The 20787-nt window shown below is 38.3% G+C and overlaps 1 protein-coding gene across 2 annotated transcripts in view; it reads right to left on the bottom strand.

Annotated features, from left to right (window-relative positions):
- pan3 (poly(A) specific ribonuclease subunit PAN3) overlaps positions 1–20787 on the bottom strand; it is a 172202-nt gene that overhangs the window by 71302 nt on the left and 80113 nt on the right. For both annotated transcript variants that reach the window (XM_043692011.2, XM_043692013.2), the window contains exons 6-7: positions 5762–6009; positions 5372–5476 (exon numbers count right to left, since the gene is read on the bottom strand). In XM_043692011.2, coding sequence (XP_043547946.2) covers positions 5372–5476; positions 5762–6009 — 353 coding nt within the window. The remainder of the gene's footprint in view (positions 1–5371; positions 5477–5761; positions 6010–20787) is intronic.

The following is a 20787-nucleotide window of genomic DNA, read 5'->3' as shown; positions in this document are numbered from 1 at the left end:
AAACTATAGGAATTCATTTTGTGTTTTAAAAACGTCAGCTGCAGCTTAAACCCACAGAACACAGCAGCTGCCGGTCTGCCCACGTAACCGGGAGATGGGAGCCAGAGGACAGATCAAATCCACACTAGGCCAGATACTAACCATGACTCATAGACTGAAACTCCGGAGCTAATTAATATGGAAACCCATCTCCTAATCAAATCAAGAGACTGACTGAAACACACCCATATTCATCAATACAGAACCATCCTGACACAAAGGACAGGCATCCACCAGACAGGAACAGACTAATACACACCAGCACCCCAAGGGAACAAAGGGGGGTGCTAGCCCCCAGCCCTCACAGAGAGAGACAAGCAGATAGTACCCGGACCCGTTTACATTATCCAATTAGCACCCTATTGTATGTACACTGCAACTCTCCTGGGACGGCAGGAAACCCACCATTTGCACCTACTCCAGCGACGATGGGGAACTATCATCCCATTCATACTCAAAATCCTCACATCCTGGCAAAGAAAAGTATATAATGTGTAGCAGCGCGCAGGAACAGCAGAACAGCCGAGATTCGGACCTCGGTTGGTCCCCGCCGGTGTTACTATATCAATAAACGTCACCGATTGTTGAACCGCACTCTGGGCTCGGACTGATATCATTTCATCCGCGCTAACAGAAGGGACATAACAACTGATGCTGGAATGTGGTCAGATTTATTGCAAGAGCGCAAAGACAGGATAACTGTCATGATATCATGGGAAAACCTTGGGTTGTCGATCGAGGTGTTCATCATAAATTGGGTGTTTACAGGATTGGATGTATAGATTGGGGGGATAGAACAATTACATTAATGTTACATATAATTATTGTAACACGAAGGGTATAAAAATTCTGCACTTTGCTGGAAAAGGTAAAGTGTCACTGACATCCCCTCTGATCTGAGCTGTAATTAAGAGGGCGTTGGGCCTCACATGAAAGCCAGGTTTTGAGTGATCTCTGGCCTCTCCCATATGAGAACTCTGAATAAAGATCGATTTGTGCAACTGAACACAGGACTCAATCCTCTTCGTTGACATTTCTCCCCAACAAAACAGTAAAAAATCAAATTGATGAAAGCCTTTTCAGTGGGGCCAAAACAGATCTATTTCAAATAAATTGGATTCCAAGGTTGCCAGACAAAACTCTAACAGAACAATGGACTGCCTTTAAAGAAAAAATTGTTCAGCACCGTCAAGAAAAATTCCTATAATGAAGAAAGGAAGCGCAACAAAAATCACAGCTTTCTCAATGTCAAGACAATTGAGTGAAGCAGAAAAAGGGTAATATTTGAGATATCAGGCTGAAAGAAGCAGTGACAACCAGGTTGAATTTGTTAAGTTCAGAGGGGAAGTGAGGAAAAAAAAATCAAAAGAGTATGAGAAAAGACTGGTAGCTGATATAAAAGAAAATCTTGAAGTCCTTTTTAAGCATACCTATAATAAAATAATAAAAGGAAAGAAATAGAAACAGTAGACCACTGGAACCTTGCACATGCTGTGCTACCCAGTATGATCTTAGCTGATTTTCCACCTCAATTCTATTTCCCTGTCTACTCACATATTCCTTGATGCTCTGAGAAATCTCAAATCCATCAATTTCAGATGGCTTTGCACCTGATTTTGTATTTCACTTCCCTCTGACCTACTATATTCAACCTGGTTTTCACTGCTGGTTTTACAATTCCACAGACACTCAACCTAAATGATTAACCCATGAAACCTACAGAATCTGACTGGTTTCAGTGAGATCACCTCTTATTCCTCAAAACTCCAGAGAAAACAGAATCAATTTACTCAGTATCTCATCACAGGAACCAATCCTGTGAACAAACCTGCACTGGTACTTTTCCATAGTAAGTGTATCCTTTTTCGAAATTGAAACCAAAACAGTACATAGTGTTCCAGGTGCAGTGCTAAGACTTACTTATTCTTGAACTTTAGTTTCTTTTCAATAATAAAAGCCCAGACATTATTTGCCTTCTTAATTGCTCAATGTATTGCATGCTAACTTTTCATATTTCCTGTTCAAGTACATCCAAGTCCTCCAAACATCAATGCTTAAAAGTTTCACACCCTTAATCTACACTTTCCCTATTATACTATATCCGCCACATTATCACCTCATTTAACCAAGCTCTATCTCTGCGACCTCATGTCCTCTTCACAACTTGAATTCCCACCCAAGTTTGTATTGTCAGCAAGCTTAGAATAATGCATCCACGTCTCTCTGCTTAAGACATTTATATGGATTGTAAGTAGCTGATGAGTGACTTATCCTCATGACACTAGAGTCTCCACCTTCCACAACTTGTGAATGCCTCATTTAACCCAGATCTCTGTTTCTTGTCCTTTAAGCAATCCACCTTCCATGGTCATATTGCTCCCATTACTCCATACCTAACATATTAATTTCTTATGTGGCATCTTTGTGAATGCATTTTGGAAATGTACATATATATCTACTGACCTGTACATATCATACTACTTACACACACAAAACTATATAATACATTTGCCAAATTAAATTTTCCTTTCCTTTCATAAAACTGCATTCATTTTCATCAGATTTCCTTAATAACAGATTCTAGTTTTTTCCCAATGACTGACATGATTGTTCATGGTACCCTGCTGCCTCTCTTTCATTTTTTAAACTTAATCATGGGATGTAGGCATTGCTGGCTAGGTTAATACCTAATTGTCTAAAAGGCAGTTAAGAGTCAACCACACTGGAGTCATATGTGGACGACCAGATAAGGATGGCAGATTTCCTTCCATAGAAGATATTGATGAACCAGATGAGATTTTACAACAAATCAACAGTGGTTACATGGTCACTATTAAGTTTGTTTTTCACTCTAGATTTTTAGTGAATTCGAATTTCATTGCCATGATGGAATACAAACCCAGAACATTAACCTGGAGTTCTGGATTACCAATCCAAGAATATTACCACTATGTCACAACCTCCCCTAATGAATGTTAACATTATGTTTGCTAAATACTAATCTGATGGCTGCGTTCTAGAATATCAAGATGTTTTGAAATTCATAACTAGTGCACCCTCCATTGTTGCAGCAACCTTTATGAGAAACATTGGGTATAGGCCACTGGGTCTGAGAGATGTGTCAAGTGTTAGACGCTCAATTTTCTTAGATACCTCTCCTTGCTGATATCAATGTCAAAACTTCCTTATTCTTAGCCTGTTAGTTACACAATTTTTCAGCTGTATAATTTGCATTTCTACTGCCATTTCCTTATTCTTCATGATGATTTTTCCTGCCTCTGTCTCCAAGGGACCAATTTACTTTAGTTGGTCTTTTCCTTTGTATCTACCTAAGAAAATCTTATCACCCATTTTACATAGCTATTTACCCTGATTCTATTCTTATTGTGTTCATCAACTTTTTGAGCAACATTTATTAGTTTCCTAGTAACCCAAGGATGGTTCATTATTGATTATTTTTAATTATTGGACATTTCAAATTGTTATTAACCTTAAGTCTTTTGCTCTAATTACCTAAATATTAGCCAGCTGGCCTCTCATCTGTAGAATTAGCTGGTTTTTTTTGAAAAAAAATTAAGACTTTTGTTTAAGTCTGCAGTACAGAGGAACCTCTATTATCCGAAGAAGATTTCAAGGTCCCGCAAAAACTTTACTTCAAAGAGGTAAGTGTATTCGATTTGCCTGTACTGAAGATGATGTGAAAATGCTGGCAAAAACAAAAAAATACAAGTAGCTCAAGCATAAGCAACTGGATACTTTTTTAGGTAAGGGTTGTAACACAGCCCTTTGCAAGTGTTTTACAGCATTCCTGACACTTTACTGGGCCATTTAAACAAAATGGCTGAGAAACACATGCGTGAGGCAGGGCTTTTGTCTTTCCATCGTGTGACTGAGTTCCTGAGAACTGATACTGTAAATGGTCTTGCAATTGTAGAAGCTGTTCAGGACCTTGTTTAAGGCTGGAATTTCATGGTAACGGTTTAGTTCTTCTCACTTTACGCGTTCAGGCTGCAAAGAGTAGTTTGTTTAAATGGCTGACTCATTAAAATTGTAGAGTTAAACAAATTCTCCAGTAGAGCACAGTGTTAGATCAGTATGGCCTCCCCTGTTTAAGCTAAAATTGATTATCTGAATAATCAATTATTTGAATGAAACAGTCCTTGCCCATCTCGTTTGGATAATAGAGGTTCCTCTGTATATCACTTTCAAACTTTGTAAGGAATTTAGGTGTGTTACATGGATCTGACTGGGGATCAAAAAGCAGATATGCAGGTGGCGGTAGAGGGCACACTTAAAGTACCAAATGAGTAATTTGCATCTGTATTTCCTAAGAAGATGGTGCCAAAGTCCCAATTAAAGAGGAAGTAGTTGTGATATTGGATGGGATAAAATTTAATAAGGACAAAGTGTGAGAAATTTTGGATGTACTTAAAGCCGCTAAATCACCAAGCCAGGATGGAATGAAATGCAGCAGAGGATACGATTTAACTATGGAGGTACAGGTAATTATTTTCTAACTTTCTTAGATTCAGAAAGGTCGCCGGACCCATGATATCTTTTTCCTCATTTGTCGATTTTCTTTGCAGCAAGTCAATGATCTATCATTAACCAATAGTGTGCTACAGTTCTATTCCTCATTTACAAAGCTAAGACTTACAGACAAGTTTCATTATCCATCTTTGCATTTGGAATGATCATAAATATTTGAGAAGTGAAGGCATTAAAATGGAATGATAAAGTGATGTTTATTAGCCTACTCATATTCTAAGTCACATTTAGCAAACTCACTGACAGTTCAGTATATAGCCCATTACTTTACTTTTGGAAATTCATACATAAATGCACACCAACTCCCAACTTCTTCAATTACTCATCAAATTGGGATATCCACGAAGCAAAAGGTATGCAAAAATGGATTAACATTTGCAAACCATTTTTACTGGTGTACTTCAATTCATCCTCCAATCAGGCCACTAAAAAATGGTTGCTGAACAGTGGAATGCAATCATGAATACCAGAACCTTGGAGCACTCTCCACCTTAAGCTATAAAAACAAACAGCACTATGGAGTTTAGCTTCACTTGTGTATGATCTACCTATTTGTGATCATCAGATCTCAAAGGTGACCAGCTATTTGACAAGCACTTTCCCTTTGACCTTGCCAGAATGATGTTCCTCCTTGTAGCAAGGCTGACTTGGGTATTGGTCTCCAAGGAGGCAGAAAGAATCTTTCAAACGATGACTTTAAGGTATGCTGTATACATATTACCAAAAGTTACCTAGAATAATTAAAATATTCATGACAGAAAGTGAAAATTCATGTTCAATTTACCTGTCTTAGTTCATCGGACATAAAAAAAGAAGGCGCATTTGCTTTCGGCTGCATATAAGCAACATGGGGTGCAGACGAAGGATAAATATGATAAGTCGGAAATACCTGAGAAACAAGAAAACCAAAATATCAATTGCAGAACTTAACTATCCACAAAAAGCAAAATGTTGAACACACTAGCTTTCAATAATACAGAATTAATGCAAAGTTTTTGCTCAATAATTTGTAATTAGTTTCATACTTTACACACACACACACAGCACTTGCTCTACAGAATAAATGAAATAAGCAGTTAGCTTACATTGTTCCATTACCCCATTCCAAGTTCATTTTCTGCTGCAGGGCAAGCACGTGATTTGCAGTAATTAACAAAAAATAGTATCTACACACCATTCCTGGAAGAGGTCCTGGAGCTGTGTCAGTATAGAAGTAAGTTGTCCCTCCCACAGTTTCTTTTTGTATCAGCTGACCAGAAGATGGAGATTGAGAGACTGCGTCAGATACTGGCGTAGAGGCACTAGTAGGTACCATGAAATTTGCTGGATTTGGAGTATGACTTCTCCTTCGAGGCGCAGGTGATGTATGGGGAGTTATTTTTGGAGAGTGCAGAGGAGATGATCCTGCTGATAAGGACATTCCTGGAAAAGATCAACAGCTTGTCATAAATCGATCTTCAAAGCTACTGTATTTACAAGTACCAGCTTTTTTTAAAATCTTGCAAATTCATTTATCAGTTTTTTTTGAAGACTAAATATTCCACACACACACACTTTACTACCTGCACTGGATGTATTATACCCTTAAAATTCCAGCAAGCTACATTCATGAGAATCATGGTGCATTGATGGGATGACAGAAACTGATTTTATTTTGACCATTTTTGATACAATTTTACAAAATTTTGTTTCCCTGATAGCGATCACAAACAGTAGATACAAAGGTTGGATTTCTAAACAATTGCTGCTTTATCCCTTCTTAGAGAAGTGTGGAGAGGAGAGGAATGGAGTAACTTCACTGTTTTAGTAACTCAGGATTTTACTACTAATAACAAGCTATTGCACAGGAATACTTATATAATTAAAAAGATTAGAAGCTATTGAATGAAACCTAATTATCTTTAATTTAAACTCTGTGGTATGCAGTTTTTAGTTCAGACAATGCAAGAGTATCGTACAATATTAGAGTTTCTATAAATCAACGCATCGATAATCCCATGACAAATTCTAGCTTCCTCATAACCTACTGTAAAATTAGTTCTATTATGCTGAGTAAAACTCAATCCTTTCTCTTTTTTCCCTTTAAGGGTTGCTACCTGCTTATTTTTTTCAATCTGCATCTACCAAAATTTTTCAATGAAGACTCACTGCAGTGTTTTGCTTTGTAGTGGATTCATTAAGATTTCAAAATTGTGGAATTTCTTGCCTGCTTTAGTTGCCATTCTATCTCAAATTGCATGTGTATCCTAACCTCCATTAAATCCACCACTTGAACACTGAAACTTTAAAAACCTAAACCAACGTCTAGTTTTGATTTAATAACCCAAAACCTTCTTTAACCTCGATATCTTCATGGTTTCATGGCATGAGATGATTGTATATTGCAAACAAAGATCCCAATTTTACAACCGAGTATCAGTACAGATCAGCTGGAATATCATTCATGCTGAACACCAGCCAGTCACATTAAAGAAAGGACATCTTAATAGTAGATACACTTCCTATTTTTGGAAGACACAGGTTAGAATCAAAACCTGCGAATAAAGTATCACCTTCACTAAGGATTTACAATTTCCTTTTTAAGAATGTAGAAAACACACCTGCTTGGTTGTGTTAAAAAAGACTTGGCTAGATAAGAGCGAGCTGGAGAGATTGCATGAAGTTAACTCTGATTTAGCCAGCGAGCAAAGTGTTCAAACAAATGGAGATAATTCAAGTCCACACAAGGTTTGTCACAAGAAATACAACAAAAACTGGAATTCAAAGGGCTTTGGGAACATTGTGTTTCTGTGCAAGTGTGCACACCAGATAATCTGGGTTCAAGTCTTACCTGTCTCAGAGGTGTGTCATAATATGTCTGAACAGGTTAATTAGAAATAATGAGAGAAAAAGAGGGAAAGGGAGAGAGGGAGAGAAAATGAGCTATACTTGCATATTGAGCACACAATATCACAATTTGCTGACAGTACATATATAGGAAGTATAATTAACCAAGAGGTCAGTAATCAAATACAGGAGAAGATGAACAGGTTAATAGATTTTGCAGAACTGTGGCAGATGAAATAAGACATGTTTTAAATGAGACATGTATACTAGGGCTTTCGAATGTGAGGGTCAGGACCTAAACGGTCAAAAGCTGAAATTTTAGGAGCGTGAGCTCAGAGGTACAATAGCAGCTATGGAACTTTGATCGCATTACAACCACCTAGTTTTACACATATGATACTTACTTACTTCCCTTCACACACAATGTCACTAACAATAAAGCCTATGATACCCATGTGCTTTCTTAACTAGTCTTTCAGCCGATCCTGCCACCTTCAATGTTGTATACACATTTGTACATATACACCTAGGTCCCAGTACTCCCGTAACCAATTCAAAGTTGTATCCCTTAATTTACATCGTCTCTTCACATTTTTGTTTTAAGAGCAAAATGAATCAGCAAATAATGGAATGATTTGTTGATAGTACTACAAAATAGTACTTGCAAAGGAATAACATATTTAATAACACACATTTGGGTTCTACCAGAGGAATTTGGCTCTTCATCTCACTGAGCAATCATCAGTAAACAAGATTTGAAGATGCTGGTGTTGGACTGGGTTGTACAAAGTTAAAAATCACACAACACCAGGTTATAGTCAAACAAGTTTAATTGGAAGCACTAGCTTTTGGGGCACCGCTTCTTCATCAGTTGGTTGTGGAGAAGGAGCAGCGCTCCGAAAGCTAGTACTTCCAATTAAACCGATTAGACTATAACCTGGTGTTGTGTGATTTTTACATCAGTAAACAAGGTTGCAATGTTCAGCAACAATCACAATTCCTTAAATACTGAAGCAGTCCATGTCCATTTGCAGCATTACTGGACAATTTACAGTGATAAGTTGCATTTGCACCACATACGTGCCTGGCAATAAACATCTCCAAGAGAGGATCTAGCTACTGCCCTTTTGCATTCAATGGCATTACCATGTCTGAATTCCTTCTCGCAGCAACATCCTGGGGTTATCATTCGCCTGAAATTTAACTGACTAACCACAATACTGTGGCCGTAACTCACTTCCTGACGCCCTAAAGTTTGTCCGCCATCTGCAAGTCATTAAATCAGCAGTGACGGAATATTCTCTGTCGTGATTGTAATGAGGTCAACCCGGTGGAGCTCAGAACAGGAGTTCTATGATTGTGCCAGCTTAACAGCCCCAATCAGGGAACTCAGACTGACAAAAATCAACAGGAGCATTAGAGGTTCTGTTCAACCAGAGAGCTAGCTCTGAGGAAGCCAAACCAGAGTCCAGTACTATGCATGTGTAAATAAAAGGTGACTAGGTGACAGGATACTAGCTTCTGAGGAGTTATTTCACAGTCATTTACTTATGAGTGTAACTAAAATAACACTCAAAAAGCCCAAGATCAGCATAACTGCACTGAATGGTAGAGCAAGGTCAAGGGCCACAATTGACCACTCCTGCTCCTACTTATGCTCATCCAGATACAAGCTGCTTGCAGTGGCATGTGGTAGCATCAATAGACTAGTAATCCAGAATCCTAAGGTTAATGTTCTAAGGGCATCATTAAAAATCCTAGCATGGCAGATTTCAATTAAAAAAAACCGTAATTCACAGCTAGTCTAATAGCGACCATACAATCACTAATGTCTATTGTTATAAAACCCATCTGGCTCACTAATTTTTTTTAGAGAAGGAAATCTACTGTCCTTACCCTTGTCTGGCCTACATGCGACTCCAGACACATAACAAAATGGTTGATTCTGAACTGCCCTCTGGACCAAATTGATTTCAATCAACAGGCTGCAAAAAGGTGAGCAGTGTGCTGCAAAGTATTTGGAAAGCAGTGCTCTTTATCATCTGAAACAAGGCAACCCTTTAGTAAGGTTACAGAGGTTGGGGGGGGGGAGGACAGCTATGAGCATTCCATTGATGCAGTGCTGTCACTCAGTGCACAGAGCCAATGACTCTGTCACCTTTGGAGGATTGAGCCAGTCTGATTGCTACTGCAGGCCTCAGCGGAGTACAGAATACATGGGGGGGTGTGGCAGCTTCAATGCACAGAGCCGGCTCTTTGTTGGAGCAGAGTCTGAGAGAAAAAGGGTTTGGTTCACTGCCTCACCTAAGCCCTTCATGGTTGGAGACAGCTGCTGCTGTCAGATGGCATTTGGATTTTCACTCTATGATAGGACTGCACACAACACAAGATGACCATGTATTATGAGAGGCAGCTGGATGATCAGAGGAGCCTCACCAATCACTCGATGTCTCAATTACCGTTATGGCATTGTAAATGCAAGTACATGTGGCATTTATCAGCATTCAATTCAGCCGAAAAAAAATGAGTGTGCCATGCTAGTAAAGCCCACATTCCCTGAAAGAATACAAAACAATCCATCCCTACTCCATTGAAATAGCTTTCTCCAATTTGTTTATTCTGACTTTGAATCAGTCCTCATTTTCTGTAGCCAACCCAAACTTTATGATACATTAATCGACATTTGATCCACATGGCTCACCAATCCTAACAATTCCTCCATTCTTGTCAGACTGGAAAAGTACACTGTAGAAAATTGTCCTGACACACTCGAGAAACTTTTGCTGCTGCCTGCATATTAGTTACCAGAGTAGACTTTGAGATAGTAGAGTACCTATAATAAGGCATGATTCGGAGATGCCGGTGTTGGATTGGGGTGTATAAAGTTAAAAATCACACAAGACCAGGTTATAGTCCAACAGGTTTAATTGGAAGCACACTAGCTTTCGGACCGACGCTCCTTCATCAGGTGATTGTGGAGGGCTCGATCGTAACACAGAATTTATAGCAAAAATTTGCAGTGTGATGTAACTGAAATTATACATTGAAGAATTGATTGTCTGTTAAGCCTTTTATCTGTCTGAATACAGTGATAGTTTCACTTCTTTCATGTGTAAACTATCACTGTATTCTAACAGATGAAAGGCTTAACAGACAATCAATTCTTCAATGTATAATTTCAGTTACATCACACTGCAAATTTTTGCTATAAATTCTGTGTTACGATCGAGCCCTCCACAATCACCTGATGAAGGAGCGTTGCTCCGAAAGCTAGTGTGCTTCCAATTAAACCTGTTGGACTATAACCTGGTGTTGTGTGATTTTTAACTTTATAATAAGGCATTTATGTTTCTTGTAACTTGCACACAAATGTGTTCCTCCATGTCCTTCCCACTAGTTACTGATCTGTGGACTACATCAAGTAATTGCATTCTCTGCTCCTTTGCTCTATTCAAAGGTTGTCTTTGACTGAACAGGGACATCATTCTTTCCGGCAGTGCAATGTTCTGGTAAATCAATATTTCTTCCTTTCCTGAACACCTGATATCCAGGAACATAACAGTCCTGCCATGTTTTGTGCTTGGTCTTTTATTAATTACCACATCACAACTGTGTGGCTAACTGCAACTGAACTCGTTAATCTTAAATACTGTATTCCATGCATTTATTTACATGCACAATAATTTTGACTTTATTGCTTTCCCCACTTGCCATGAAATTTCCAATAACTTATTATTCTTACTGTCTTTCCCAGTACTCCACACACCATTATACTTCTCTTTATTACCTATTAAAACTCCCTCATCCCCAAAAAGACCCATTTCCCTCAGGGCTGGTCCCAATGTCCCAGCAATCCAAAACTGTCCTTCCTGTACCATCGTCATAGCCAAATACTCACTTATTTAATTCCCCTAAATATATGTGATGCCAAGAATAATGCACAGATTTTTGAAGTCCTTCTTGTTTCTTTCTATCTAGTTCCATTCTAACTGCAGAACCACATCCCCCTTTCTACCTTTGTGCACCATGACTGAGGCTCTTAGAATGCCCTGTAACCAATTCTGCATTTTCCTGGACTCTGGCATTAGGAGGCAAAATTCTAGTAACTGCAGAAATGTCAGTTTGTTCCCCTAAAACCATGCAATCTTCTATCACTGTTACTCTTCCAGATGTCCTACAGTACAGGTGAACCCAACCATGAACTTGACTCTGGCTGCATGCCCAGACAAACCACAACTTATTAGCATTGAAAACTGAATACTTTGGAGAGCGAGATGTACTCAGGGCACTCTTGCTGTACTTACTACTTCTTTCTTCATTGCTTGGTGGTACTCCCCAATCTCTGCCAACCCTTAAACTGCAGGGTGAGCACATCTACAAACATGCTATTCACTCAGCCTCATGGATGCAATAGCAGTTGATCAAGCTTGAAAAAAATAGCTACTCTGCAACTGACATTTCTGCATGCACACGCAATCAGGATCTAGCATGAATTTTCATATTTCTGCAGAACAAAGAATGACCACTCAAGAGGGTGGAGCTGTCCTGCCATTCTTCTCTTTATTAAATAACAATCTTTATATCTAATATTAATACACCTTGCTACCCTCTTATCTTATGTAACATCACTGGAACATTACTTAACCCTCAAGGTATTTGTAAAAGAAAAATTAAAACTTTCCACTTTCCAGTTGTTTAACAGTCTAACTTTAGAGAAAGTGAAACAGCAGAACTACTCAGCAATTAACTCTTAGCTTCTGTGATGTCAAACTTTGATTTCTTTTTTTCAGTCTTTTAAACTCCAGCAAGAATCTAACCGTTACCCCACAACATTCAATGGTATTACTATCACTGAAATCCTTATCAACACCCATACCAACAAACACCGACCAGAAACTGAACTGGTTACAGAAATGACTAATTATATAATTAGTTATATAAATACAGTATTGCTACGAGGGAAGGTCAGAGGCTAGGAAACCTGCAGCGGGTAGTTCACATAGTCACTATCTGTTCATTATCTATGAGGCACAAATCAGCAGTGCTTTGAGCAAATGTGTGCAGGTTCAAAAACACTCAAGAAGCTCAGCACTATCTGGAACAAGTCAACCTGCTTGATCAGCACCACATCCACACTGTCTTCATCCACTTCCAATGTACAGTGGCAGCAGTGCATAACATCTACAAGGTGCACAGCAAAAATTCAACAAGACACCAGACAGCACCTCTCAAACAAATCACTATCATCTAGAAGAACTGTGGTAACAGATATATGGGAATACCACCACCCTCTAAGGCACTCACAACCTTGTCTTGAGAGTATAACGTCGCTTAGTTAAAATGATAGAACTCCTTCCCCAAGAGAATTGTGGGTCTACTTACACCAAATGGACTGCAGTGAATCAAAGCAGTACTTCACCACCACCATCCCAAGGGCAACTAGGAATGGGTGATAAACACTGGCACAGCCAGTAACAGCGACATCCCCTGAATGAATATAAATTCCAGCACACCTACGTCTGCTCCAGCTCCCAATAATCTCAAGTAAATGATATGCGCTGGATTTATCTTCACTTTCGTGCTCCCAAACTTTTCCAAGTCTGCTCCAGATCCTGAGAATTTTTCCCTCAGGTAAGTGATAGGAAAGTAAGATTTGGTAACAAAGTCAAAGGCAATAAGGGAGAAGGAACTAAGATGGTTAAATGGTGTTTCAACATAGTGGAGAGGTTCAAAAGCTTTTTTCTGTTCGCACATTCCTTAGGTTGTGGGAAAGAGGTGCACCAATGAGGAGACATCTTTTCCCCCTGGGGGTTCAGAGCCTTTCAAATTCTCTTCTTCAAAAAAGACAGTGGGTGCAGAATCTTTAAAATATTTATAAGGCAGAGGCAGACAGATTCTTGATTACCAAGGGGACAGACAAAAGATTATTAGGGAAATGCAGAATTGTAGAGTTGATGTTAAAATGAGATCAGACATAATCTTATGAAACAGATTATAGATTAAGTCAAATGGCTTTATCTTGTTTCTTATTCATATTTAGGAGGGAGCACCATGATCAAAGACTTTAAGGAGCAAAGGGAGGGTGAAGATCAGTAGTTGTCAAGGGTAACGGTACTTGATGGGAAGGAAAAGGAATCATTTACAATATCAACTGGCACGCGAGCCAGAAAATGATGCTTTGTGGTCAGTAATTTAGTGGCAAAAAGAGTTACACTTCACTGAGGTAGCATGCTGCAAATGAAGCCCTACTACTCCCAGAGTTGTCACAGAACTTTAAGATTTTAAAAAGGCAGATTCCCCAATTCATCTGAACTGCAGACCCAGATTGACAGAAAGCATGGACCAAATTTCTTTACTTCACAAAAATGAATTATTCTAGCTATAGAATAAACAATCATGAATTGCTGGCATGTAAAATCACCGTAATCCCAGAGGACTATAGGGCTCCTCTCTCATTACAGTGTAAGACAACTGGTGGCGAGTTTAACCTGAGTGCCACCACACCTCAGGTCAGGGACAAGATTGAGAAGACAGGACCCTCATGGTAAGCTCCAGCAGTGTAGGAATGAACCCACGCTGTTGGTACCACTTTGCATCGCAAAACATCTAAGCAGCCAATTGCAGCATACAACTCCACAAACTAAAACTGTAATCCCCTTTAGAAACACTTACTTTCACATATATGGAGAAAGGAAAACAAATGTGCATTTATGGACAGAGGGAAAGACTAAGAATGCCGTTCAGTGGTTCCTGTTCACAAGGTAGGTGAGATGATACCTGTGTTGGTCAGAATAGTGCTTCTCAGTCATCCTTCTCTGATGCTTCTACTGGTTTGGAAGAGACATAGGGTAGCTAGTTCATTGATAAAAGGTCTCTGACGTATTAAAATTCATAGCTTGCAGCTACTGAAGGAAAGATAAAGTGGTTTTCTTCAAGTGTAAAATGACATTTCGTGCAGAGAACAGACAGAATTCTTTAATTGGTGATCTGAAGGCTTCTCTGTATCTTGTTCACAACCCCAAGCTATTCAGCTACCCGAGAACCAATCACATAATTGGTTGCAGGCAAAAAAACTTTATCATCGACAACTGGTCACTTGTCCACAGACCAATCAGCAATTTATACTAACCAAGGCTCCTTATGTACACAACTCTTTGGCCCTAGATCATGTGCAACTAAATTTTAATCATTGCTTAAAGGATCAACTGTACAAATGATGATTACAATGAGCATCAGGTTTCTTGCTTTCAAAACATGCTTCAGCAATTCTTTATTCATCTTTTCTTATTTGTGTCAATAGTTACAAATACAGAATAAAAATTTAAGACAGACTGATTAAGAGAGGACAATGTGGACGAAGTGATGTCAAGACTAGGGTAGGAGGAACCTTGGCTTGATGGGCAAGAAATTAAGGAAAAATTCAGTAGAGGCAGTGGTAGTTAAGTCTTCATGACAAATAGTCCATGAACCCCTTGTAGTTGTTGAAAGTGAAGGGTGGTTTCATATAAATTAAATGCGACTTATGTCAAAACTTTGGGAAGAGAAACTGGGGAGCTTGTGATGGTGTAAAAACTTTCTTAAATGAAAGTTTCTAAAAATTATGAGTCCATTTTACACACCACAAAAACAAAATATTTGCCTTACTTGCATTCTTAAACAAATATCAACCACCTCACCATGGAATTTTTTTTTTAAATTATCTGAACATCTGTTCATTTGCTGCTGTTTAGCACCAGTGTCCTCAGGGAATCCCCACGCCGTATCAGAGGCAGATGTCTCGTCAGAGATTTATGTTTAACGACCAAGTACCAGTTTCAGTAGCTGTTTAAAATGATTCTAGTTCCGGTTGTCCTTTACAGATGAATGAACATAGCATAAATAGGACGAGGATACTCACTTGTCCAACTTATGCAAGAACTTACTAAACAATTTGTAAGCACAACATTGTAGGATTTCCAAAACAGCTGTTTTCAGCAGTAATAGGCAACAATGTAAAGATAGGGTAATATTTTGTAATTTTCCAAATATTTCTGCAAAGTAAATGTTATTAGTACTAAAGCATAATTGCAAAATCCCGTTCAAAAAAACTATTTGCCCAAAAAGGGAACAGTGAACACTGAATCTGAGCATATGTCATGCATCACAGCAATCTTAGTTGTACCATGTATCCGAATGTCAGTACAGGGTCATCGCTAGGGCTTCTCCATTTAACAAGTAAACTCAGTAAAACAGAGTATCATTCAATTCAGTGCGATACAAAGCAAGAATTACACCCAGCACCAAAGATCAGGCTTTGAACTGTTAATCTATTCAACAATAAAATTATTAGCTGACCTTTTCATTGTAACTACCAAAAGTATGTAAAACTAGAACAACGTTGGCACTGAATAATGACAAAACATTTCACAAAATCACAGAATCCCTGCAGTGCAGAAGCAGGCTATTTGGGGCCCATCAAGTCCACATTGACCCTCTGAAGAGCATCCCACCAGACCCATTCCCCTCCACCTTTATGTCCTGTAATTCTGTATTTCCCATGACTAATTCACCTAACTTACACATCCCTGGGCAGTATGGACAATTTAGCATATCTAATCCACCTAATTTGCACATTTTTCAGTTCAGTTCAGTTAAATTTCAGAAATATGAATCGGTTACAGGATCATTTTTTCATCAGTGTCCTTCAGTGTTCACATGGTGGGCCTTCTGGCTGCCACTCTAGTCTTCCAACACTTTTATTTCCTTTTTGGTCCCAAGCTCTCCTACTAGCTCCTCTTCCTCATTACCCAATCACATTAATTTCATGTTTCGCTGCCTGATTACTTTCTTCCCACCCCAATTCCGTTTCCCCCTTTGTCATTGTTACGGCTGTTTGTTGGTAGCGGTTTAATCAGGCTCACTCATTTTTGCATCCAAAGATTCTAGGTTCAACTCCCATGCAAGCCCCTAAAAAAGAACAAAGTTAACACTCTACTACAGTAATGAGAAAGTACTACACAATTGGAAATGCTGTCTGTCTATCAGCTGAGATGCAAAACCAAGATTCCATTTCCTTGCTTCAGTGAATATAAAAGATTTCCATGGTACTATTTTGAAGAGGTGTTCCCAACAAGGCTTTGTCCAATACACATCCTTCACAATATCTGTCAAAAAACGGTCATCATCAATTTGCTATTGATTAGTATCGATGTGCAAATTTGCAGTCACATCTATATTACAACAACTGCAGTTCAAAAATATTAAATTGGTCATAAAGTGCTTTGAGATGAGTGAAGGTTGACCAAAAACATTGTCTCTTCTTCATTTTGTCTTGAAACTTGCTCAATGCATCTCAAGTTCTAATGTTCTTTGGATAAGCTCACATGTAACTTTTTGATTTTCTCTTGGTATTCTCTGAAAGATTACTGAGGCATTTATCGCTAGCTCCTTGTGAACAACTGTCCCATCCTGACCATCCTCTACAACATGACTTCTTAAGCTGATCAACCCTCTTCCCTTCCTTCTCATGGCAGTCCTCTTGACTCTGAGTAGATTAATAATCATTGACTTGTTCTGTACTTCTCTCCAGAATATTTGTTTCATCAAGAACAAAGTCTGATTTACATCACGGCTTTTACAGAAATTGGCCTTGACACCAAGGCAGCATTTGACCTAGCAAAGCATCAAGGAACCTGAACAACAGAGAAAAAATATTTTTTGTAGGGGAAGAATACGAGCTCCTTGCTATGGTTAGTCATAGTTAGGATGAAACAAAACAGTTGTGCTGTTTGGAAGCTAATTATTTCAGCCACAAGATACTGCAGAATGGTATCAACCATATTCAGCAGCTTCAGCCATTTTTCCTTCTTCACAAGGCCAGAATTTGGAAAATTTATTGACAAACACACAACACTCCAACTTATTGAAGGTTTCTCAGATATTGAAGTAGTCGTTTCCTGCAGGAAGCAAGACCTGGACAACCTTCAAGCTTTAGCGAAGTGACATTTACGCCACATAAATGCCAGCAATGGTCATTTCCAACAGAAGAGTTAAGTAGTTAAGATCCACCACATCAAACATTCACCACATCTGGCTCTCGCATACACTTGCAACTTCTATCAGTTATAAAGAAGACCATGTAAGAACAGCAAACCCAAATTCCCCTCCAAACCACACATCAACTTCACAACCCTCAATTTTGTTCCAATATTTGGTGGCAGTGCCTTCAGTCTTCCAGACCTTGCATTTTGTAATAATCTTCAAATCCCTGCACCATCCTCTTTAAATCTGTAAAACATATGACCAAGCTTCACATCACATCTCTAAATAGCACCTTTAACATAGCATCTATTTTTCTGATTACATCTCTGTGAAACATTGAGACGTTTTAAAAGGTACTATATGAATGCAAATTGTTGTCAATTTCTGAATGGATAACAGGAATGCATGGTATAATGAACTTTTCAAAATACCTCTCTAAGATATCTCACAACAAGGTGTAGAAGCAGTATATCCCAGAGTGGATCCACTTTTGTTCTAATGTAGGTGATCAGGACATGGATATAGAGAACAAACTATTGACATGTACTTGTGCTACCTTCACTAAAAATGTAATAGCAAGTAGATTAAAACATAGGCCAACATTGTCTGGGATTTTATGACAGAGGTACAGAATACAACAGTAAGGTTGATGAAAAATGTATAGTTTTTTAAAAAGTTGAACGTGGCACTTAGCTTTTGGTGCCCAAAATATAAAGGGCTCTCCATCTATTGACAGTATAGTATGCACATTTACCCAGATAATGACATAGATAAAAAAACTAGTTATGAGAAGTGACATGAAATACTGGGATTATTTCAACTGCAGCAAAGAAAGTCAACAACAGACCCAAGCTTTTTTTAAAAACAATTTAAGTTTCAGAAGAGTGTGACAATTTTGCCTGATTTGGGGAAACCTCATCGAAAAAGATGGGATATGCATTTGTATTCAGAATTGTTAGATAACAGAATGCTTTGTCATAGCCAACAACTGATCAGAGGGAACTCCAACATTAAAAGAAGAAATCAATCTAAACAGTTAAGGGAAATAAGATAGTGGATTCAGTTCAGGAATACTATGTCGCATGTAGCTAACAGGGGTGAATAGCCTCTTTCTGCACTGAAAATTTCTAAGGTCCTGAAATATTTAATATTTATGAATTTCCCCCTTAGTCACAGTCGACTTCAACTCAGTGATGTTAGGTTACTAAGTGGCTCTTGCATGAAAATTAATACTGACTCTCAAAGTCAACATACAGTTTGAGTTCATGCCTTGTGATCAAATGCGAGTATAATTTAACATTGTACTGGCTAGCATAGCACCACCTAATGGTTACAAAGGATATTGTCACAAATAAAATACTGGAGCAGGAGTAGACCATTCCATCATTGAGATTTGTTTCACCATTTAATTAAGTTGCATGATTTGCATCCTAATTCAATTTACCCATTTTGATTTCTTCCTCCTTAAGACCCTTACTTAACTAAATCTTTCAACCAAGTTTTGACACTTTCAATTTAAAGTCTAAAGCAAGTGCTTTCAATGCAACTTGAAACTGAATACAACAATCAACCAATGGATTTAAAAAATGTAATATATGCAAGATATAAACAGTTTACATGTAACTAACAGTTTTAAAAAAAGCTGTGTCAATCATAATTCTTGTACTGGATTTTTCATGTTATGAGGCTGCAAATGGGGATGAGAAAGGCTGAACAACAAGCAAGAGAATGAGCAAAGGGAGTAAAGGGAGAAGTGGAAGCATGTAAAAAGGGCACAGTACAAGTCAAAAGGGGAATAAAGAGAATGAGGAAGAAAAGGATACTCACTAATGCAGAAAGTGAGGGAGGATGGTAGAAGGGAGAGAGAAGCAAGATTAATAGACAAAAATGTAGAGAGCGAGCAATCACTAAGAAGGTGAAATAGCGTGAAGCAAGGCTGGAGAAAGCAAAAGTGAGGTTTCAAAGGAAGCTGGTACCTGGGTAAAGAGCAAACAAGTAGGAATTGAGACGGAAAGACTCTTATTAGTCATTGAGAGAAATAACAGAAGGGGAAATACAGGAAACTAGAACTCGGGGCACAAAAAATGTATATCCAGTCCAGAATTTAACCAACAATCTGGAAAGCCACACTTATAATAGGAATTCACTCCCAAAAGCTTCCTATGTGGTTTTCCATCTCATTCACAGATTAGGGCTTTTCTCTTGAGATGACTTTTTAGAAGTCTTTAAAATGAGAAATGCATTGGATAAGACTGATGTGGAGATAACATGCCACTTGTTGAAGAATCCAAAATCAGGGCAATGAATAGAAGAAAATTCCCAATAAATTCAAAAAGGAAATCAGGAGAAATTTCTTTACTCAGCAAATGAGCTGAATATGAAACTAGATCACAAGAAGTTATTGAAGTAATGCGAGATACTTCCAAAGGTAAAGTAGGCAAGAACATAATCAGAAGAAGGGGAAGGGGAGGAGGAGACAAATTATGTAGAAAATAAATACTAGCCCTTTTTTACCCCATGGAATATGGGCATCACTAGCTATATCAATTGTCCAACCCCAACTGTCCAGATGACAGCTAAACCACATAGCTCTGGGTCTGGAGTCACATACAGGCTAGACAAGGCAAGGATGAAAGTTTCCTTTCCTGAAGGTTACTAATGAATCAAATGGGCTTTTATGATAAGTTACAATGATTTCATGATCATTATTAGACTTTTAATTCTACAGTTTCTTTTTAAAATTCAATTCAAAATCCACCATTTGCCATGGTAGGGTTCAAAAGGGTCCCCAAACGTTATTTAATCTCTGGACTGAAGTCCAGTGACAATACCAAGAGGCCATCTCTCCCTATATTGTATATTCTATGCAATTGTTTGCACTGTTTTCCAAGAATATTTGGATCATCAGCACAAATATAATGGAGTCGTGAGCAGTTCTGCTTAAGGGGAACTAGGTACTGACTTCAAAAAGAGGATTCTTCATGATACTGGGAATGAGAATGTTTTGTTCTGTATTTACCTGAATTTGGTTCTAGTAATATCTATTATTGCATCAAGATAAGATGATTAAACTTCAAATATGCACATTATGCTGACTCAATAACTGAGATACTACTCTAGTTACAAGCAATGTTTAAAACATGCCTAGAACTGCATCAAAGTTGAACAATTCCATGCTCTTCATCTCTATGACTCTATAAAAGCAAAGTTAAACTGACTTCAAATTGCCATCTTCAACTGCATTTCAAACCCCTGAAAAACACTGTTTGGTGATGCGATGATATTATGGTTTTAAGAGGTGTATTTTATCCTGTTTTGTTTTAAAATGAACAGAGATTGAGATAGAGTTGAAGA

Source organism: Chiloscyllium plagiosum, unplaced genomic scaffold (genome assembly GCF_037043375.1).
Source record: "Chiloscyllium plagiosum isolate Xiang-an unplaced genomic scaffold, Cpla_swu_hap1 HiC_scaffold_6, whole genome shotgun sequence".
Taxonomy (NCBI): domain Eukaryota; kingdom Metazoa; phylum Chordata; class Chondrichthyes; order Orectolobiformes; family Hemiscylliidae; genus Chiloscyllium; species Chiloscyllium plagiosum.
This window is presented reverse-complemented; position numbering and strand designations above follow the sequence as displayed.